The sequence below is a fragment of the Schistocerca nitens genome, chromosome 5 (genome assembly GCF_023898315.1).
Source record: "Schistocerca nitens isolate TAMUIC-IGC-003100 chromosome 5, iqSchNite1.1, whole genome shotgun sequence".
NCBI classification, from domain to species: domain Eukaryota; kingdom Metazoa; phylum Arthropoda; class Insecta; order Orthoptera; family Acrididae; genus Schistocerca; species Schistocerca nitens.
This window is the reverse complement of record NC_064618.1, coordinates 79,726,467-79,748,124: the sequence shown is the minus strand read 5'-3', so window position 1 is coordinate 79,748,124 and position 21,658 is coordinate 79,726,467. Positions and strand designations below refer to the sequence as shown.

Sequence of the window (21,658 nt, the reverse complement as noted above, 5' to 3'; positions counted from 1 at the left end):
TACATTAACAATAACAAATGAATCTTGGTCTATACACGGTGTCTAATGTGTGTATTCCTTAGTTCCACACTGTCATTGGCATCGACACTGTTTAACAAATGTCTGTAATACTGGGGTAATAATGATCAGTGGTCAATGTAACCCCAAAGTAGAGAAATCATGCACATGACCTCAGAAACTGTAATATAGTGGCAAATATATTACATGTGACAAAAAAACTAACCAGTGGTCTATATTGAGAATTAATTGAGTAACATATATGATATAAAACTGAAACTCCGCCGCAGAGTGAAAATCTCATTCTGGATATATGATATAGTTTAAAACATCGATCGCTTTGCAATTAAAGGTTACTGATGGATTTTTTACAAAATGATTTTTGCACTTTTTTTGTATACAATTATAAGTCACAACAGGTTCACCAACTTTGGCCTTCTTGTCGTATTTTGGTGCCATGTTGTCAAGAATCGGAAGATTCCTCGGGAATTAAGTGTGCTTTTCAACCATCTGCAAAACCTGTTGGGTTCAGTTAAGGATGACCTTGGCCTGAGGAAATGTGGTGTGTACAAGGGCAGCATATATAGGCCAGACATGCCACACAGTACAAGAACGCTGCGATGAACATCAACATCATACATGCCTTCGTCAACTGGAAAAGTAGGAAATTACGGAACACTGTCTGAATACAGGACATCGGATGATTTATGAGAAGACAGAAGTTTTATCCCCAGCATCATTTTTCTGGTATTGTATCATTAAGAAAGCAATAAATATCAGTACAGCCAACAATCCCTTTTCAACAAGCATGCGGGATTTCAACTGAGCACAGCCTGGAACCCTGCATTGGCTGCTATTAAAGCACGATGTGAAAATCAATATTCTTCAATAACAGGCCCGTCATAACATTGGTCTAGTACGGCTGTTGGTGAGTAACATCTGGCCGCACTGTTGACAAACGCAGTGTACACCGCATGCATAGGAGAGCCACTCTGCAATTTTTGGCAGAGGAAGTTTGAATATGGAACCATCTAACTGCAAATCATTGCTCATGATCGATTTCCGCACCTGTGTATTCTTCGCGCGCGTGTTCTAGAAATGAGGCATCGATGTGCGGATACCATCAGTCGTACCTAGCCACCAGCAAGGTTGAACTACCCGAAGATGTTGGACAGCTGCTCTGAGGAAATAGTGTGGAATTTGAACAACATTATCTGGCAGCAAACCTGTGAAGACCATTTACAACACATCCGCCAGGAAAGCTTGAAGAGTCACATCAGGTTCACCAACTGTTGCGCAAGAAAATCAGCACTACATGGTGCCATTTAGCGTATACTGATGGCATGTTACCACCAAACAGTATATACTAAACACCCAACTGAGAGGTAGCAGAGAGCTCTAAAATTTTTGGTGTACGAGTGGTCAAGTAACCACGATGACTAAGGTACTCTTATTTTCTGTATGCATCTATCAGCAGTACTAAAAAGTTTTGCCTCGTGAAGCTAAGTAATAGCCAGAAATTCCATCTTAGAAATTTATAATTTGAGTCTGTGTGTGATTAAAGGTTAAACTGTTTGCTGTGAACAAGTCGTAAACCTATACATTATTGTGTCTTCAGTGTCTACTGATGTGTTTGTGCCTTTTAACTTTATGTAAATGTCATCATTTTGAAGAATTTTCCATTGTTCTTGGTAAACCATTTATGGAGGTCAAGAATAGTAGCAGGGTGACACAGAATAATGACAGGCATTTTAAGTAATGTGTCCCCACTCTGAATTTAATCTTATTCCAGTTGCACCATTTACTGATGTGACACTCTATTGTTAAGTTAAAAAATAGAATGGGAAAGCCTTTAGTGCCATACTATTTTAGTTTCCTTAGAGAATTTTATGATCAACACAATCAAAGATCACAGAAAATGTCAACAGGAAATTTTTGCTACAAACTGTATGAAATGCAATGTAGTGACAGTTCATCAGAGATGCTTTCAGTTATAGTATAACTGATTTGATCTTATATAGCTTTCTCCACACAGAAGCCTTTACGGGAGTCAGATTTGTCACAAGGTCATTCTCAGAAAGGTTGTTCAACATTCTGTTGTATGCTACCTTCTCAAAAATATTAGTAACTCAGGAAGGAGAGAGAGACGTGTCTTTACAGCTGCATACTTCATTCTTTCAGGAAATCAATCAGTTACGAAGGTAATTTGAGGGGGGGGGGGGGGGGGGGGCACTACAAAGTCGATGAAAAATTTAAGTTCCTGGGTTGAAAATTAATCAGATACAGAAGAATTAGTACTTTTTCGCATCCTCACAATTTTTGTGCCAACTCAAATAGTTTATTTAGAAAAACTGACACTCATGGTGGCCTCTGCAATGGCTGCTTAAGTAAATCTAATGCGTCTGCTTTTCAAGGGTCATTTTTTATCCCTATGTTTTCAGATTTTACTAGGGGGAATTGACTGAATTTAGTGTTCAATGATTTGAGTTAAATATAATTTGTCTTGCTCCAAGTGTCATCAGGGAGTAGAATGTTATTTGTCTTACTGGACTTAACTGTGTCATATCTAATAATGCTCCTAATTGTCCAATCCTGTTCTTGAAACTTTAGAAGTTTTTACAGACATTAAGTGGTTTTTGCAGAAACAGAATCAATACTGTGCAGACCATACACAAACTATTTTAATATCATCGAGACCATGGAATCAATGTTTTTCCTCATCAACATACTGAATAATGTAGAGTACTGTATTTTAACCTTTGGCTGCTCTACTGTTTCACTTCTAGAATTGTGTCATATTCCCTGCAGATGCCCTTGTATGTTTGCAGGTTTTTCGCAATTTTAATGAAAGATGGTAACAATTTCAAGCAAGATAATTCATTATATTTTTGCAGAGTATGGTGAATTTGAAACCACTTCATAGAATGAAATCTTGGATTTTGAAAGCATGTCTTGCAGTAAAATGCAGATTTTTGCAGCCAGCTGGAATCTTTCAATAATTGCACACCACATAATACTTTGCCATTTTGGTGGTACCAGCTTAATTAAGTTGCTATGGAAATCAATGTCGAGCTCTCTGGTGCTGCCGAGATGACGCTGGTCATCAGGGGCACATGCTGACAGACCACATCAGAATATGGCATATAAGCTGGCCCACAGCCTGTCTGAGTCAGCTGGTGATGAGATCTGCGGAGTGCAAGGTGTGGGTGCAACTGGTTTGGCTCAGGTGCTACTGCCTTGGACTCTGTTCCTCACATGTGGAACTTTGATACAGTGCAACAGGACTTTTCTTTGTAATATGGACTTAAGTTAGCTTACACAGTTTTCAAGGATCATCCTGTATATATCTCTTGTCAACAAGCCGCGTCGAGCACTCATTAGCTCGTGTGTAGCTCACCTTTACAAAAGTGGCAATGACTTGCAACCTGCGACCCAAATTGAACATGAACATTTTTTGTTACCAAGTGAGAGTGCAAGTTTTTCAACTCTGGAACACTTACCACTACTACTAATGCAAATCGTGCAATACTATCATGAGCTCAGGACAGCTGTATAATAGGCACTGCAAGCATTAGTGAATGTACCAAGAACACCTCCCATGCCATCAGTGTTCATGACTTTTTGATCATTTAATGAAAACTGGGAAGAGTGGGACACTGACAGCCAGATTTCAGTTACATGTTTTGGCTTGTCAGATTTCTGATACGGAAAGTCAAAAGACCATGTTCTTGTCAGAAAATAACCTAATACAAAAATGTGAGCTGTTGATAAATTCGATGGAATTTAAGATGTCTAGAATATTTTCAACGAAGTAACATACTATTGCAGGCACTTTAGAATACTGGCAGCGAAAAATGGGCCTCACAGTCTTATGTAAACTGGGCCCCAACCTACAAGGATTAAGTAGGAATTGCATTTTTTAAATGTTTGTGTGGGTTATATGGACACACTAATCATGATGTTATAGTGTGTTTTACACCTATTTTGAAAGTGAGGAACCATACATCGAGCAAATCAGGCCTGTCTCAGATGGAAGCAATGCTAATATGTTAAGATTATGAAACTGTCCATCTGGACCAGGCATTGTTTATAATGGAAGAAAACATTGCAGCAGTCAAGATCTCCAGCATGTGTCACGAAGGATGTCACGTCACCTCCAGTAGGGACCCCACATATTCCACAGCCCACACAAACCCATAAATAATCACACCAGTGGTGACAGGCACGTCAGCAGCAGCACTGTTGCTCAGCTGTAAACACTGCTGCCTCCGTCATGCTCACAGCGCATACCCCATTGGTGCACAACATGCCAGGGATGTAGGAAAAAGTGACACTTGCAAGAAGTATGCTGTAGTAGTTTCAATGTAAGTACGTCCCGATCTATGGAAGTGTAGCAGGTAAGTGGTAAATCTACAGAACCGCTTTTGTGTCCTTGACAAAGCAATCTAATTACTTAAATTTAGGGATGCTGCCCTTGGAGGCAGCTGAGGTAAACCTGTGGGCCTATGAATACCATCAGGTACACTTGCTAGGAAAACTTCCTATTTCCCTTATTTACAATAAAGTCATTTGTCCAGCGAACTTTTTTGTGGTAGCTGACTCCAAAGGAACAATGTTTTTGGAATCTGACTCTTGAAACAACAAACCGAGTTCTTTCATGCAACTTTCCATGACGGATTTGGTGTTCATCATTCAGCCAATGAAGTAAAACTGAACCAGATTATATTGCACCTACCATCTGCCAATAAGTGCCCCCCCCCCCCCCCCCCCCCCCCGTGGTTTTCTAGCAATTTACAGGGCCATTCCAATTGAAGGCAGCAGCTAGGTGGAGCAGCTTCATGGCTGCCCTTCAGCACATCCTCTCAAGATATGTTGCATCCAGCATTGGTGCATGGTGTTGCAAGGCCTCTCCTTTCTTTGTGGATGCCCCAGCATGGGCGCAGGAAACCAGTCACCACACAACCTGGATATGTGGGACTATTTTCGTCCGTGGCCTCTACCAACAGACTTTTGGAGCACCGTGGAAATCAACTTCCTCTCCACCATCCCGATCAGCAGCCACAAGTGCTTCTCTGGTCTATGGTGAATCATGCTTGTTTGAGTCGCATCCTGGCCCAGCCTTTTGCAGCGACACCCATGGACATCAATCTCCTAGCTTTGCAGCTGACAGATCCTCTGGACTACGATGCATCTACATGATTCTTCTCCCAGTGCTGGGGCAAGGGGGACAGGTTGTAGTGGCGCCACCTGACATTACTATGGAAACCTAATAGCTGGCGCAACATTACTGTTGACCATCATGGCGCCACTACTGAGGTGGTGCTAGTCATCAAAACCAATGACAGACGGAGTCACACAATAATCCAACATACAAGCTGGTAAATGGCAGTCTGAGTCAGTTGGCGAAGCAATCTGTGGAGTGGACGTGGGCGTGCAACTACTGTGGACTCTGTTTACAATAGGCGGAACTTTTATACAGTGTGGATTAGAATTTCTGAGGAAACATCCTGTATGTACCTCTTCTTGTCAATAAACCAGAACACATCTCTGCTAGCACATGCGTAACTTGCCTTCTTATCAGGAACAGCAGCAATGAAGCACATTTCTCATTTCCTAATATCTGTATACAATACACAGCCATTACTTCTCGCCACATTGCCTTGAACTTCGCAAAACAAGATCCTCAGTTAGTGTCTTCTTGTACCAGAGGTGTTAATGCTTTTAAGCTGCCTTGTTCTTCTGACACTATTTGCAAAATATAAAACTGTTTGATGAACTCTTCATGGAGCTAGAAAAATATTTTGCTCACTACTTTAATGGTTTTCTGACAAAACCATGTCTGACACTGTAATGATCAGTTCTGTAAACAGCATTCATTCTTCTATAACGATTATTATCTTCACAACACTACTTCAAATCCTTAAGATGGATAATATTAGATCTTTACAGCCCTTTGTGGATTTTTGAATGCAGATGACAAACATAGTGTCGATGAATTGTACTGTTGTAAGTAAAGATTGACACAAACTTACTCAGCTAAATAAATTTAAAAGTGGTTGGTTAGTGTAATTTGTTTGTTTGTTTTTTCTTTTTTTTCCAAGTAATTTAATCCACAACTACAGAGCTCTCCCGCTATTATCACAAATAAAATACATCAAGAGACATGAGGTTAAGTATATGAATTTAAGAAGGCAGAACAGAAAGTAAAGTTTTTAAACATGCTAATCTTAAAGAGAATTTCCTGCTGAATCCTGAAAGTACCACAGACCTAAAACAGAGATTTCACTCAGTTTTGTGAAAATGAAGAAACATCTGATATCAATCAGGAAACTCAGAGCATGTATGTCATCAGAAGAGAAGTTAAGTGTACATTAGGGTAAGATTATTACTTTCGCCAATACCAAATGCAAATGATATGCATTCAAATAGATGTTGTCAACAGGGAGCACATGACAGGTTTTAATTTTGAAAGTATATGAACATGTAAGTAATTCATATGATACCACTAATTTTAAAGTGCGTGCTTAAAGACGGAGCTGCAAAAAGCAACTGCAAATAATCCATAATTAACCATTCATTGTGTATAACAGCGTATCCACATTATCATTCTTAGCACTGTAAATGATTTTGATCCATTTTGGAACCTTCAAACTATTTTGTAAAATTCTATTATTTAAGCAACATTTGAACTCATTAAACAAATAGTAAAAGCTATTTTTAAATGTATTAGTACAATTAATTAGATTTAAATCTGTAGCTAATTAATATATTATTATATATTCCTACATTTCCCTATAAGCCAACATCCCTCATGCCCATGATCTTATCACTATTGAACACTACCTTTCCTAACATTCTCCATACTCCAAACCCACTACATCATTCTTCATTCACCTTACTAACTTTATCCTAACCCACAACTACTTCTCCTTTGAACAGAAGCTCGATTGCTTACTGTGCTGGCCACACAAACCGCAGTCGGTCTTTGGCCTCACCAGTCACCCTCCTCCAGTGTCCTCGGTCCATGTATTCTTCTTCAGATAGCCCCAGTGCACTTATATCCTCTCTGACCTGATCAATCCATCAGAGTTGTGGTCTTCCCCGTGGTCTTTTGCCTCAAATATCTTCCTCCACTACCTGCCCGATGATCTGGCCTTCTTGACACATTACGTGTCCATACCACTTCAGTTTCTTCCTTTGATCACTGCCACGATGTCCATCGACTTGTATAGCTCCTGCAATTCACAGTTCTTTCTTTACCTCCATTCATCTCCATCCTTCACTGGCCCAAAAATTTGTCTGAGGATGGCATTCTTGAACGTCAGAAGTTTTCTTTCCATTTTTTTGGGTGATGGTCCAGGTCTTTGAGGATCTCAATAGAAGACAGGACTTTAACAGCTTTCCAAGAGCAAATTTTGATCTGTTTCCTGCTTGTATTTGTGCAGTAATTTCCTGGTCTATCTCGTTCCTTTCATTAGGTATAGCCCCAAGATATTTAAAGTCTTTTACCCTTTCAAAGACTTTGTTCTCCACCTTCAGGGGTCTGTCATCATTTTGTCTGCTAACTATGAGGTACTTTGTCTTATCCATATTCATTGAACAGAAGCTATATAAACATATCTGCAGCACAGCCATGGGTATCCGCGTCGCACCCTTCTCTGCCAACCTGTGTATGCCCCAAACAGAGAAGACCTACCTCGCCTCCCAAAACGCCAAACCCCTAACCTGGTTCAAGTTCACCAATGATATCTTCCAATCTGGACTCATGGCCAAGACACCCTATCCTCATTTCTTCACAGTCTCAACACCTTTTCTCCCATCTGCTACACTTAGTCCTGTTCAACCCAATGTGCCACCTACCCAGACATTGACCTCCTATCCTCTGATGGTTCAATCTGCACCTCCGTCCACATTAGACCTACCAATCACAAACAGTACCTGCATTTTGACAACTGTCATCCCTTTCACACCAATAAATCCGTCCCATACAGCTTGGCTACCTGGGGACAGCATAATTGCAATGATAAGAACTCCCTCATCCAGTGTGCTGAGTGTCTCATCAAGGCCTTCATAGACAAGCACTATTCCCAAGACCTAGTCCACAAACAGATTTCCTGTGCCGTTTCCCTTCACACCCCCAAACCTTTCCTCCCACCACCCCCAACACCAGCCACAAAGGAGTGCCCCCTTCATCACCCAATACCATCTCAGACAGGAACAATGTTTGTTTCACAAAACAACTAAGGTCATACGTGCCCATGTCAGAACCGTAGAACACAAAGACGAAAAAGGAGTTAAAAGCAACTACACATTAAGCCTAACTGATGCAGGAAAAACAGCTAGAAACAGGGAGAAAGGTCCATAAAATGCGCGATAGAGACAATGGAGGTCCTGAACTAAAGAGTAAATGTCCTTCACCATATTGCTGTGACAGAAAAAAAGTAAAACACTGTCAACAACCCATACGCCGTTCACTAAAATGGCTGATAACTCAAAACAGCAAACATAAATTAGAACATAAGTGATTAAAAAAAGGGCATTCAGTCAGGAAATGGCGAACCATCAAAGGTTGGTGCCACTGGGCACAAAGTGGTGGGGGATCACCACTTAACAAATGGACATGGCTAAAACGACAGTGCCCAAAATGCAACCTAGCTGAAATGATCTCCTTGCAGTGAGGGGGCTGAGAGGAGGTCAGCCAAGCTGCTGTGAGAGGTTTAATTCTATGGAGCTTGTTCCCATGAAGGGAAGACCATTGGTGATACTGAAGTGACACCATCTGCTGACAGAAGGCAACATGGAGATCATCTGAAGGAATGGAAGAACTAGCAGGCTAAGGTAGGAGGGCTGCAGCCGTGGCAGCAGCATCAGCAGCCTCGTTCCCCGTCAGACCAATATGACCAGGGATCCACACAAACATCACAGTGGCTCATCAAGAGTGAGCAAGTGGAAGCTTTCCTGGACCCACTGCACTAAGGTATGGACTGTGTACAGCACAGAGGCCCCAGAGGGCACTCTGAGTGTCTGAGCAAATGACACAATTGAAAAGCCTGTATTGCGACGTACTGTGTGACCTGATACAGGGCAAAGAGCTCTGCTGTAAATACTGAGCAGTGTTCTGGAAGCCTATACCGGAAATCATTGGTACCAATGACAAAGGCACACCCGACACCACAGTCAGTCTGAGAGCTTTGATAACCCATCATCAGGCCCTGAAATAAGTGACATCCAACCAGAGATCCTTGCCAGCCCTCCCCTCCATATCATCCCAGTCCATTCCTATAACACTTTTTTTTTTTTTGTCATCAGTCTACTGACTGGTTTGATGCAGCCCGCCACAAATTCCTTTCCTGTGCTAATCTCTTCATCTCAGAGTAGCACTTGCAACCTAAGTCCTCAATTATTTGCTTGACGTATTCCAATCTCTGTCTTCCTCTACAGTTTTTGCCCTCTACAGCTCCCTCTAGTACCATGGAAGTCATTCCCTCATGTCGTAGCAGATGTCCTATCATCCTGTCCCTTCTCCTTATCAGTGTTTTCCACATATTCCTTTCCTCTCCGATTCTGCATAGAACCTCCTCATTCCTTACCTTATCAGTCCACCTAATTTTCAACATTCGTCTATAGCACCACATCTCTCAAATGCTTCGATTCTCTTCTGTTCCGGTTTTCCCACAGTCCATGTTTCACTACCATACAATGCTGTACTCCAGACGTACATCCTCAGAAATTTCTTCCTCAAATTAAGGTCGGTATTTGATATTAGTAGACTTCTCTTGGCCAGAAATGCCTTTTTTGCCGTAGCGAGTCTGCTTTTGATGTCCTCCTTGCTCCGTCCGTCATTGGTTATTTTACTACCTAGGTAGCAGAATTCCTTAACTTCATTAACTTCGTGACCATCAATCCTGATGTTAAGTTTCTCGCTGTTCTCATTTCTACTACTTCTCATTACCTTCGTCTTTCTCCGATTTACTCTCAAACCATACTGTGTACTCATTAGACTGTTCATTCCGTTCAGCAGATCATTTAATTCTTCTTCACTTTCGCTCAGGATAGCAATGTCATCAGCGAATCGTATCATTGATATCCTTTCACCTTGTATTTTAATTCCACTCCTGAACCTTTCTTTTATTTCCATCCTTGCCTCCTCGATGTACAGATTGAAGAGTAGGGGCGAAAGGCTACAGCCTTGTCTTACACCCTTCTTAATACGAGCACTTCGTTCTTGATCGTCCACTCTTATTATTCCCTCTTGGTTGTTGTACATATTGTATATGACCCGTCTCTCCCTATAGCTTACCCCTACTTTTTTCAGAATCTCGAACAGCTTACACCATTTTATATTGTCGAACGCTTTTTCCAGGTCGACAAATCCTATGAAAGTGTCTTGATTTTTCTTTAGCCTTGCTTCCATTATTAGCCGTAACGTCAGAATGGCCTCTCTCGTCCCTTTACTTTTCCTAAAGCCAAACTGATCGTCACCTAGCGCATTCTCAATTTTCTTTTCCATTCTTCTGTATATTATTCTTGTTAGCAGCTTCGATGCATGAGCTGTTAAGCTGATTGTGCGATAATTCTCGCACTTGTCAGCTCTTGCCGTCTTCGGAATTGTGTGGATAATGCTTTTCCGAAAGTCAGATGGTATATCGCCAGACTCATATATTCTACACACCAACGTGAATAGTCGTTTTGTTGCCACTTCCCCCAATGATTTTAGAAATTCTGATGGAATGTTATCTATCCCTTCTGCCTTATTTGACCGTAAGTCCTCCAAAGCTCTTTTAAATTCCGATTCTAATACTGGATCCCCTATCTCTTCTAAATCGACTCCTGTTTCTTCTTCTATCACATCAGACAACTCTTCACCCTCATAGAGGCTTTCAATGTATTCTTTCCACCTATCTGCTCTCTCCTCTGCATTTAGCAGTGGAATTCCCGTTGCACTCTTAATGTTACCACCGTTCCTTTTAATGTCACCAAAGGTTGTTTTGACTTTCCTGTATGCTGAGTCTGTCCTTCCGACAATCATATCTTTTTCGATGTCTTCACATTTTTCCTGCACCCATTTCGTCTTAGCTTCCCTGCACTTCCTATTTATTTCATTCCTCAGCGACTTGTATTTCTGTATTCCTGATTTTCCCGGAACATGTTTGTACTTCCTCCTTTCATCAATCAACTGAAGTATTTCTTCTGTTACCCATGATTTCTTCGCAGCTACCTTCTTTGTGCCTATGTTTTCCTTCCCAACTTCTGTGATGGTCCTTTTTAGAGATGTCCATTCCTCTTCAACTGTACTGCCTACTGCGCTATTCCTTATTGCTGTATCTATAGCGTTAGAGAACTTCAAACGTATCTCGTCATTCCTTAGTACTTCCGTATCCCACTTCTTTGCGTATTGATTCTTCCTGACTAATGTCTTGAACTTCAGCCTACTCTTCATCACTACTATATTGTGATCTGAGTCTATATCTGCTCCTGGGTACGCCTTACAATCCAGTATCTGATTTCGGAATCTCTGTCTGACCATGATGTAATCTAATTGAAATCTTCCCGTATCTCCCGGCCTTTTCCAAGTATACCTCCTCCTCTTGTGATTCTTGAACAGGGTATTCGCTATTACTAGCCGAAACTTGTTACAGAACTCAATTAGTCTTTCTCCTCTTTCATTCCTTGTCCCAAGCCCATATTCTCCTGTAACTTTTTCTTCTACTCCTTCCCCTACAACTGCATTCCAGTCGCCCATGACTATTAGATTTTCGTCCCCCTTTACATACTGCATTACCCTTTCAATATCCTCATACACTTTCTCTATCTGTTCATCTTCAGCTTGCGACGTCGGCATGTATACCTGAACTATCGTTGTCGGTGTTGGTCTGCTGTCGATTCTGATAAGAACAACCCGGTCACTGAACTGTTCACAGTAACACACCCTCTGCCCTACCTTCCTATTCATAACGAATCCTACACCTGTTATACCATTTTCTGCTGCTGTTGATATTACCCGATACTCATCTGACCAGAAATCCTTGTCTTCCTTCCACTTCACTTCACTGACCCCTACTATATCTAGGTTGAGCCTTTGCATTTCCCTTTTCAGATTTTCTAGTTTCCCTACCACGTTCAAGCTTCTGACATTCCACGCCCCGACTCGTAGAACGTTATCCTTTCGTTGATTATTCAATCTTTTTCTCATGGTAACCTCCCCCTTGGCAGTCCCCTCCCGGAGATCCGAATGGGGGACTATTCCGGACTCTTTTGCCAATGGAGCGATCATCATGTCACTACTTCAATTACAGGCCACATGTCCTGTGGATACACGTTACGTGTCTTTAATGCAGTGGTTTCCATTGCCTTCTGCATCCTCATGTCGTTGATCATTGCTGATTCTTCCGCCTTTAGGGGCAATTTCCCACCCCTAGGACAAGAGAGTGCCCTGAACCTCTATCCGCTCGTCCGCCCTCTTTGACAAGGCCGTTGGCAGAATGAGGCTGACTTCTTATGCCGGAAGTCTTCGGCCGCCAATGCTGATTATTTATCAAAATTTAGGCAGTGGCGGGGATCGAACCCGGGACCGGAGACGTTTTGATTATGAATCAAAGACGCTACCCCTAGACCACGGTCCCCTTGTCCCTATAACACTACCAATCCCAACGCCTTGCCACAAGTATCACATCCCTGTGGAAGACCTGCCCAATCCACCCACGCAGCACTTCCTATTCCAGTCCTGTCACAGGTTTATCCTACCCCACCAGGGGCCGGGCCACCTGTGAAAGCAGCCGTGTCATTTACCAGCTCTGCTGCAATCACTGTACGGCTTTTTATATTGGTATGACTACCTACCAGCTGCCAAACTGTGGCCAAGAGCAAAGTAGACCTACCAGCTGCCAAACTGTGGCCAAGAGCAAAGTACACTATCGTGTGGCACAACATGCAGCTGAACATAGCGTCCTTGATTCCAAAGGCTGCTTCATTACCCAAACCATCTGTATCCTCCCCTCCACCGCCAGCTTTTCTGAACTGTGCAGATGGGAGTTATCCTTACAACACATTCTCCACTCCTGTAGCCATCCCGGCCTCAACCTACATTAACATACTGCCCCCATACCCTCCACCTAACAGTTTCCACCCCCTCTGTCCTATCACTTCCTCCCCATACCTGTCTGCTACAATCTGTTTGCCACCCTCTGTCAATGCACCTCTCCATCTTTCCCCACTCCTCTCCTTTTTCGCTATTTCTCCCCACCTCCTTGCCCCACAACCCCCTGACGCTACAGCTGTTGGCACTCTAGTCCCTGCACACTCCGTCAGACAGTGCTCCTCTTCTTCTCCCACACGTATAATGCTATCCCCCCCCCCCTCCCCCCTCCAGATTGCAGATACCATCCCACGTGATAGTTACATTGTGGTCCAAGCTATCAGAGTTTATCATGGGTGTGTGAGGTGTTCTTGCTTGTGCAAATGAATTTTCTGTGTTTCTCTTCTTCCGATGAATGCTGTGGCCGAAAGCTTGTGTGTCTTTTAATTGTGCCAGTCTGCTACTTAATGTGTTACCTTTATGGTAAGTAGCAATCTAGCTTTTCCTAAATTTTTGTCTTCCTACATTTTCACAGAGAGCTGATCTGAGATAACAACTAGCATATTGCTGATAATATTTATGCTAAATTGGTCTGTCATGACGCACTAACTCTGCTGGAGCACTTAATCCATTTTCAAATATAAATGCAGCTATAACAGTTGCTGTCAACCATCAGCCACTCTCAGCATGGTTGTACCAGGTTAACATGCATTAAATCCTGTAGCCTGTGTAAGTCAGAGCATACACAAGGAGTGTGTTAGTGGTGGGGGTTGCGATCAGGCGCAGTATGGGAAATGCCGAGTGTACGCGGGAAGGTGTCATTCTAGTTTGAAGTCTGTGCTCACATTTTTTGTAAATATTAAATGGAGCCCCTCAACGCCCACACTTGCATGGCGACCATTCTAAAAGATCTACTGTCACAGCTGCTTTCGTTAGTACCTAGAAGAATTCTTCTGAAAATGCATCAGTAGAAGTTGTTAACCATTTCTAACTTCCAGAAAGGCAGCATCAGTGGCGAATTTTGAATAAAACACATATTTCTCATATTACCATGTTAAAATTTGCTTTTCCTGCCAAAATACAGTGGAGTCTATGCAATGTCACCTCACTAATGTGTTGTGCAGATGCAGTTGCAAGAGAATTCTGAAACAGTTTTTTTATTAAGTTTAAAGCGAGGAACTGAGGAAAAGTAAGGCCGGTAGCTTATGGAAGAGCACATCCTCCACACAAAAATAAATGTGCAATACCTTTGCCTATGCTGTTCCAAAACCCAAAGCATTTATTGTTTCACCAGCCACTGGCGGCCCTTAAAAAGTACTGTCTTTCATCGAAGAAACTTGTAGTTAATGGAAAAAATGAAGTTTTGCATAATCATCGTATTGCAAAATACTCTCCACTTTTATTTGCTATCAGTCACCAAACTCTCATTTAAATATCTCAAACTATTTATGAAATATGAGGAATGTGGTGATATTTCATTCTGGTTTTATTGCAGGTGCATGCAACTGCAAATGGGTGTGCTGGATAAGATCAATTTTCTCGAGACTCGTGACAGAGAAATCCACTCAAGTCTAAAGAAAAATTAAGTATGTTAGCTAAATTTCATGCACAAGGACATATTATGTAATATGCACCATACGCAAAATCATAGCGAGCACAAATTTTCATTGCAAACTTTTTCGGCTTTTGTGCAGTGTTACTTATAATAACTATGAGCATTAATGAAATGAAGGGCATGTCATCATGAAGCTGACACATAAAGCTATAAGTGACACAAAAATGAAATTTTTTTTACAGAATGTTTTCTTTAAAATCATTGAAGACTGTTTGGCACAAGTCTCAATTCTGTCATCGCTGACCGGCCGAATTGGGGATGAGAATGTCGGCCTCCCCTTCCGAACAACTGAGTTAACTCGCCCAGTGCTTTGGACGAAAACTAGTGACTGTACATTGGCCACGATATCCTGTGCAAATTCAAAAAAGAGATTGCAAGATACAACATAGAAGGGAAAAGATGCCAAACTTATCATGGCAGATGTGAGCAGAAATGTATACAGAATATTATGGGAAATAATATCTCTTGAAATCACAAACTCCAGAAGGAACAGTGGTATAGGAAATAACACGCTGTACTTGTCATGGTAGGACACAAATTTAGGAAACAGATTCAGACAAAGTGAATCATACTCACAAAAAGACCAAATATGAAGTAAGATGGGATAATTATAAACATTGTTATAGTAAAAAGTGGAAATTTAATAGTTGTGACAATCATTTTAATGTTATTTTTTTCAGACGCAACTGAAAAAAAAAAAAAAATCTACTGAACTCAATTTAGTGGAAGAAGGGCTCAACAAGATGAATGATTAAATTTGAAGCAGTGCTGTAAGACAGGCAGCAGTAAGAAAATTCCAGGACTCTTGAAATGGACAGTAGGGAAGGCAGGGGAGTTATGGAAGAAATGAAACACAACTGTGCAATGATGAAGGAAGGAAGCAAGAATCTTATGGATCAAAGGCTACTGTAATTGTATGGATGACTCTCATAAGAGTTGTCAAATTTAATGGGTACACACGTTACAGGATTCAGTCTAAAGCAACAAAAGAATGACAATATAACCCACTAAAAGAAGAATAACAGTCTAAGAGGGGGACCCTTCCACAGACTGTTCTGCACTTTTGATTTTCTTCATGCAGGATTTGAAGACCAGTACTCGGACATCAATCGCCTACAACAGGTTGATCTTATCCTCAGCCTCGGACAATCTCTAAAAACCATCTTTGAATAATTGAAGATTTTGGAGCACTGTGAAAGTACAAAACATTTCAAGCATTTTAGCAGAGTGCTGCCAGCTGAGTACAAGACTGATATGCTTATCAGTCTTGTAACCATGAAGTTGGTGGTATGAGTCTTGCTACGCGCAACCTTTCTCTCTCTCTCTCTCTCTCTCTCTCTCTCTCTCTCTCTCTCTTTTACAAAAGACATTCTTTGAATTCTATATTTATTTTTAAATGGAAACTGCAGTTAACAAATACTGAATCATAGTTCTTAACAGAATCATCATCATCATATTTTTAATTACTAATCATATAAAAATGTGATTATTCACAATATATTAAAATTTGGTCAAAATAACCAGGTAAAAGATAAAATACTTTCCTATTTAAAGAGATTGAACAGTGTTGTTGATGTATAAATACAAATTTATTTCATTTAACAACAGGGTTTAGCATTTCTATATCAAATTTTAATTGAATTAAATCTGATTAAAAACTAAAATTAAAAAAACTTATTTATTTAAAATTATGAGTCAATATTTGTTAATTAACATTTCCATTTAATAATAAATACAGAACTCGAATAAAGTACACAAAATATGTTGTTCCTGGCAAGAATCGAACCAATAACTTCATTGTTACAACACACACACACACACACACACACACACACACACACACACACACACACACACAGAGTTGCTGACACTCAGTTAAAATGATTTCACAGCACTCTTAAAATCTTCAGATATTTAAATGTGATTTTATTGAGTTTGAGAGTGTTTTACCACTTTGGAAATCTGTATCTGGGCATTGGCCTTCAAATGGTACTAAGTACAACAAAAATCGAAGAGAATGAGCAGTCTGTGAGGTCTCCATATGGCAAGAGAAGAGCTCTGACAGTTGAATAGGCCTCGGCACATGTGCTCTGTGCAATGGCCAATCAGATCATGAGTTTTTGTTTACGTTACTGTAGCAACGTCCCATTGTTGCCGCAGTACTAAGCGACCACTGCTTTCAGTCAGTGGTGCCGCATGCTTTGTTCAGGTTTGTGTGTGTACATGTGCATTCCACTAGTTCTGTGAGTTTCTTTGGCACATGTGTGGAAAACGGCTTCCCATAGTGCAGAGAAGACAACTTTTGGAAAAGGAGCTATGCTGAAATATCAAGCATACACATTTATATACAGATTGTGTTTTACTTTGAAAGGGAAAGGGCCAACGGTGAGACTTTGATTCCGGTGAGTAAACTGATTGACAGGATAACAGAAGCATTGTAATCTCTATAGCGACTCCGAAGAGTGTCACAAATGATAAGGACGCTGCCAATTCAGCTGGGAGCCCTGTTATTGTGACACCTGGAAAGTCAAGGAAGAGATTATCGTATAACTGAAACATACAACTTTGACGAAAGTGCTGTCAGGCAACGTATATACATGTACTACATCAGGAATGAGTACCCACCACTTAAAAAGTTGATGGAATCACTGTTGGATAGTGATTTGTTCACAGACAGAATGATAAGTCTCTTCACTGTTTATGTAATGGAAAAAAAAAAAAAACTGTATGCTGCTGGCAAAAGTTCTCAGGAAGAAAGATACTAATGGAATGCAGAGACATTGTGGCATGGAGATGTCATTCCCTGTGTGGATTGCTAGCTATGAATCTGGAAAATGTAATATGGATTGATGAAACACGGGTCAACAAGAGACATGCATGATCCATCACATAGACAGACGGCAAACGCCACAAAACTACAAGTGTGCCAACTGGTAAGTGAGGGCGATTAATTATTGTTCAAACTGTCTCTATGAACGATTTCGTATCCAGTGCTATGAAGATGTTTCAGTATGAAAAAACTGTCAATTACCATGAGGAAATGAATGTAGATTATTTAAAGGCAGGTTCGTTACTCATTTGCTACCAAATGTCAGTTCTGGTAGTGTTTTTGTAAGGGACAATGTACCATACCATTCCAGAAAATTAAATAAAGCACCAATGATTGCTGCACGGAGAGACGAATAATCAGCTGGTTGAATAATAATAAAATACACTTTGAACAGAACAGGCGAAATGCGGAACGTCTGGAACTAGAGAAATGATACAAGCCACCAAAGGTACAGTATATAATTGACACATTAGCAGAGAACCACGGCCACGAAGTTATATGTTTTCCATCATAGTACCCTGCATTACAATGCCACTGAACTTGTCTGGGCTCAAATAAAAGCAGATATCATGGAGCAAAATAAAACCTTTCTGCTATGAGAAACAGAGAGGCTGATAAATAAGGCTGTCACATGAATCAGGCCAGAACATTGGAAGAATATCATGAACCCAGTGTGGAAAAAGATTACAAGGTTAAACATAAAATAAGGCATAAGAAAGGAATCCATATAAAATATGGTAAATTCTTTATCAAACGATGAGGACAGCAGCAGTGAAGATATCTAAGCCTGTGTCGTCATGACGAAAGATGATCAATCAGATGGCGATTATCTTGGGGTTTCTGTTCTCCCGCATGAAAAATAAAGGTGGCATTTTCATTTGATGTTTTAAACATAACACTTGTGCATTTTGCTAAACCTCGTTAATTAAAAATCCATTTGTGGTGTTTGTGTAAGAAGGCAAACACTGCTAGCCCATGAGAAAAAATATGTGATCAAGGAACAAATCACTCAGTAGAATGCAGCCAGCAAGAACGCTTCAATGAATCATGAGGCATTGTTTGGCTCTGTACCCCTGGGTGCCAAGGAGCCAAAGAATGGGATGTGAAGGTCTGCCGCCCGGCTCCCCGAACCATCAATCGCTTGGCCACTGCACAGCCATGCCCGGAATACTGGGGTTGAGATGGGATGGGTTGGGGGGAGAAGAGAAAGAATAGAAAAGAGGTTTCAATTTTCCTCTTACTATAGCTGACATACTTGGGGGTAGAAGTTAAATAAAATAAAACTTTTCTTCTTTCTCATGACTTTTGTACCAAAAGCTTGCTTCAGAATCTCTGTCCTTATAATTTTTTAGTATGTAATGCTAAAAGAAAGTCAGTGTTGACAGGGGAGAGTCTGAAGCTCTTCCTTTGACAATTTATGCTCAACAAGATCAGTTTATTCCATTCAGTCAAAGGCTAAATTAATAAGATATTGGTTCTACACTCACCGTGCAAATTTTTCTACAGTCTGCAAGGCCGTCTTCTTTACGTTTCACTGACTGAAGCTCATCATTTGTAATTTGGAAAGCAGACAAAGTTTGCTTCAGCTGTTTGAAAGTTTGATTCCTGGGATCAAATTTCCAGCTTCTAGCTTTAAAAAGAAAAAAAAAATTCAAATAAGAATTACTACATTTTCCTAAAATAATACATTTAAAAGTCCTGCTTTGCTAACAATGACAAATATTAAAAATAAATAATTTCTAACTTCCAGATGACACTTAAATGTTTAAAATTCCCGTTACTGGTCACAACAATGAGGAAGCATACAGCATAGAAGTGACCATAACTTCATCTGGCTGGATGGTGCCTTCCATGTGACAGCACACGGCCTCACATTGAAATCAAATTACATTATTTCACGAAGATCGGCATAACCTATGTAACCAACTAACCTCAGGAATCCAAACATCCCCCCCTCCCCCTGCCCCCTCTCTCATTCCTTCCCTATCAGGAGATGTTTATGTTTAAGAAATTTTTTGAGTAATGCTTGATAACCACTTAGCTGTTACTGACTTCAGTGGCACTTGATGGCAGTGGTGCTGCCTACACACATAGACATGTTAACGCCACATGGAAGCACTTTTGGGATTTGAATATTCTGAAAATATACTAACTACAATACAATAATACAAATTAAAGACAAAATCAGCTGCTTCCATTATTACAGTGATTCAAATACATGTCTAGATGTATAATTATGTGCACAAAGTATTTAAACATAAAAAATTTTGTATTCTAAGACTACATAAATAACCATGCTGATGTCTTTAACTACTACTTCATTCATCTAGGTCCACAGTGTTAAGACCAATCACAAGTGACTTGCTACGTAAAATCACATAAGGACTAAGTTTTTAGAGAATGCAAAACATTTCAGCTTTATCATTAAATAACATTCAGTTACCAAGCAGACTTGATAAAGAGGCCACTAACAAGATTTACGTGTTCTCTTCCTGATAGCTGCTCAAGGGGTTAGAGGCTCCATGAAGTCAGCCTGGCAGTAAAGTCAAACATAATAAGGCTCATTCTCAATTAGCCTATAGGAAAATGTTGTGGAGACCCTTGGGAAACTAAATTGGATTTTGTTCGAACATACGAAATTTTCTCCTTTCTAATAGCTGTTTAGTAAATTTAGAGAACCAGGTGTTCATATACTATCAATTATATTTCCTTTTGTTCCACACGTAAATGAAACAGGGATGTAAATCTCTAATAGTAGTAAACCGTTCCCTCAATCACACACTACGCACGGGCTTATCCGTACAGCTTACAGATGTAGTGTGTGTGTGAGGAGAGAGAGAGATCAGTCTTTTAATTAATTTATATTCAGAGTAAGCTGCAATTTTTTCTATGTTTTTTTTTTTAGTTATTTCACGATAAGTCAAAGAAATGAACAATCATTTAATACGGAATCTTTGTAATACAAAGAACAGATCACCTGGAACAGATTTTCTTGTACAAATGAGAAATGGGCAAAGCTAAGAGAATGACCACAATATGTCAACTTAAAATTAGGAATGAATGCACAAGCTAATGACTGTCATGTAGAAGCTAGCATGTTTCAGATGAATTTCATTCAACTGGCCAACAATTCATCTCCAACTGGGAAGGATTGGAAAATGGTATACTTAGAAAGGCCAAATCTCTTTTTAATGAAATGTCATTACCAAAATTACACTGCTACATAACACACTTTCCTTAATAAAGTTCAGTGACATGAAAAAAACTAAATAGCTGATATAGCAACTGTCACTAACTAAAATCACACTGTGACTTAGGCACCTATGAAATGATACGAGACACTTGGTTCATAATCAAAAAATTTTAATAGCTGCAGATAATATTAACCCATCAATTTTTAAAACTATTTTGCTCCTTTACTTAAATTTACTATTTCTCAATATGGTTCCAATAAAAAAACACTTGTGTACCATATAAACTTTTTTGTCTCCATTTTTTGAAAACAGAACTTTCACAGTGACAAGTATTCAGTGGAGGCAACACAGTTCATGAAAATTTATCATCCTTGTCGTTTTCTATAAGAAATCCATGATTGATGTGAATGCCAATAAGAACAGTTTCTAAATTTAATTGGAACTACTTGATTTAAAAACAATTATTTTCAGGCTGATGATTTGAATGCTGCTGGTGTACAGTATTCAGATTGGTACTCATCTTCCTCTAGCTCAGACAATAATAATTTTTCCCTCTTCATTCAACTGTAACCAGTTGTAAAGTTAAAACCACTCACTCATTAATGTATTAAAGGCACTGTAATTACCTTGCATTTCAGCTGCTTGGATGTTACTTTCTTCATCACCTAAAAATGCAGTATATGTTGTACTTCATAATCATTTCTTTAACTTTTTATCAAATTCCACAATTTCCCTAACCAAATCAAGTAATTTAGTATTTACAGTTGTAAGCAAACCTCTGATGCTCAGACTCATTTACAGTATGCGTCATTTATTTTCTTGAATATCCTTCAAATATCCAACTAGTCTGGACCCATCAAGCCTCTACTTCCTCAGTGTAATCTATGGTGCGGTTAAAATCACCCACAGAAAGATTTCATTCACAGGAGACAAAAGCGGATTTAAAA

General features: G+C 40.1%; 1 protein-coding gene across 1 annotated transcript in view; it reads right to left on the bottom strand.

Moving 5' to 3' along the window:
* LOC126259266 (transmembrane protein 214-B) overlaps positions 1-21,658 on the bottom strand; it is a 157,020-nt gene that overhangs the window by 88,151 nt on the left and 47,211 nt on the right. The window contains exon 8 of the mRNA XM_049955900.1: positions 19,005-19,147. Within this exon, the coding sequence (XP_049811857.1) occupies positions 19,005-19,147 (143 nt within the window). The remainder of the gene's footprint in view (positions 1-19,004; positions 19,148-21,658) is intronic.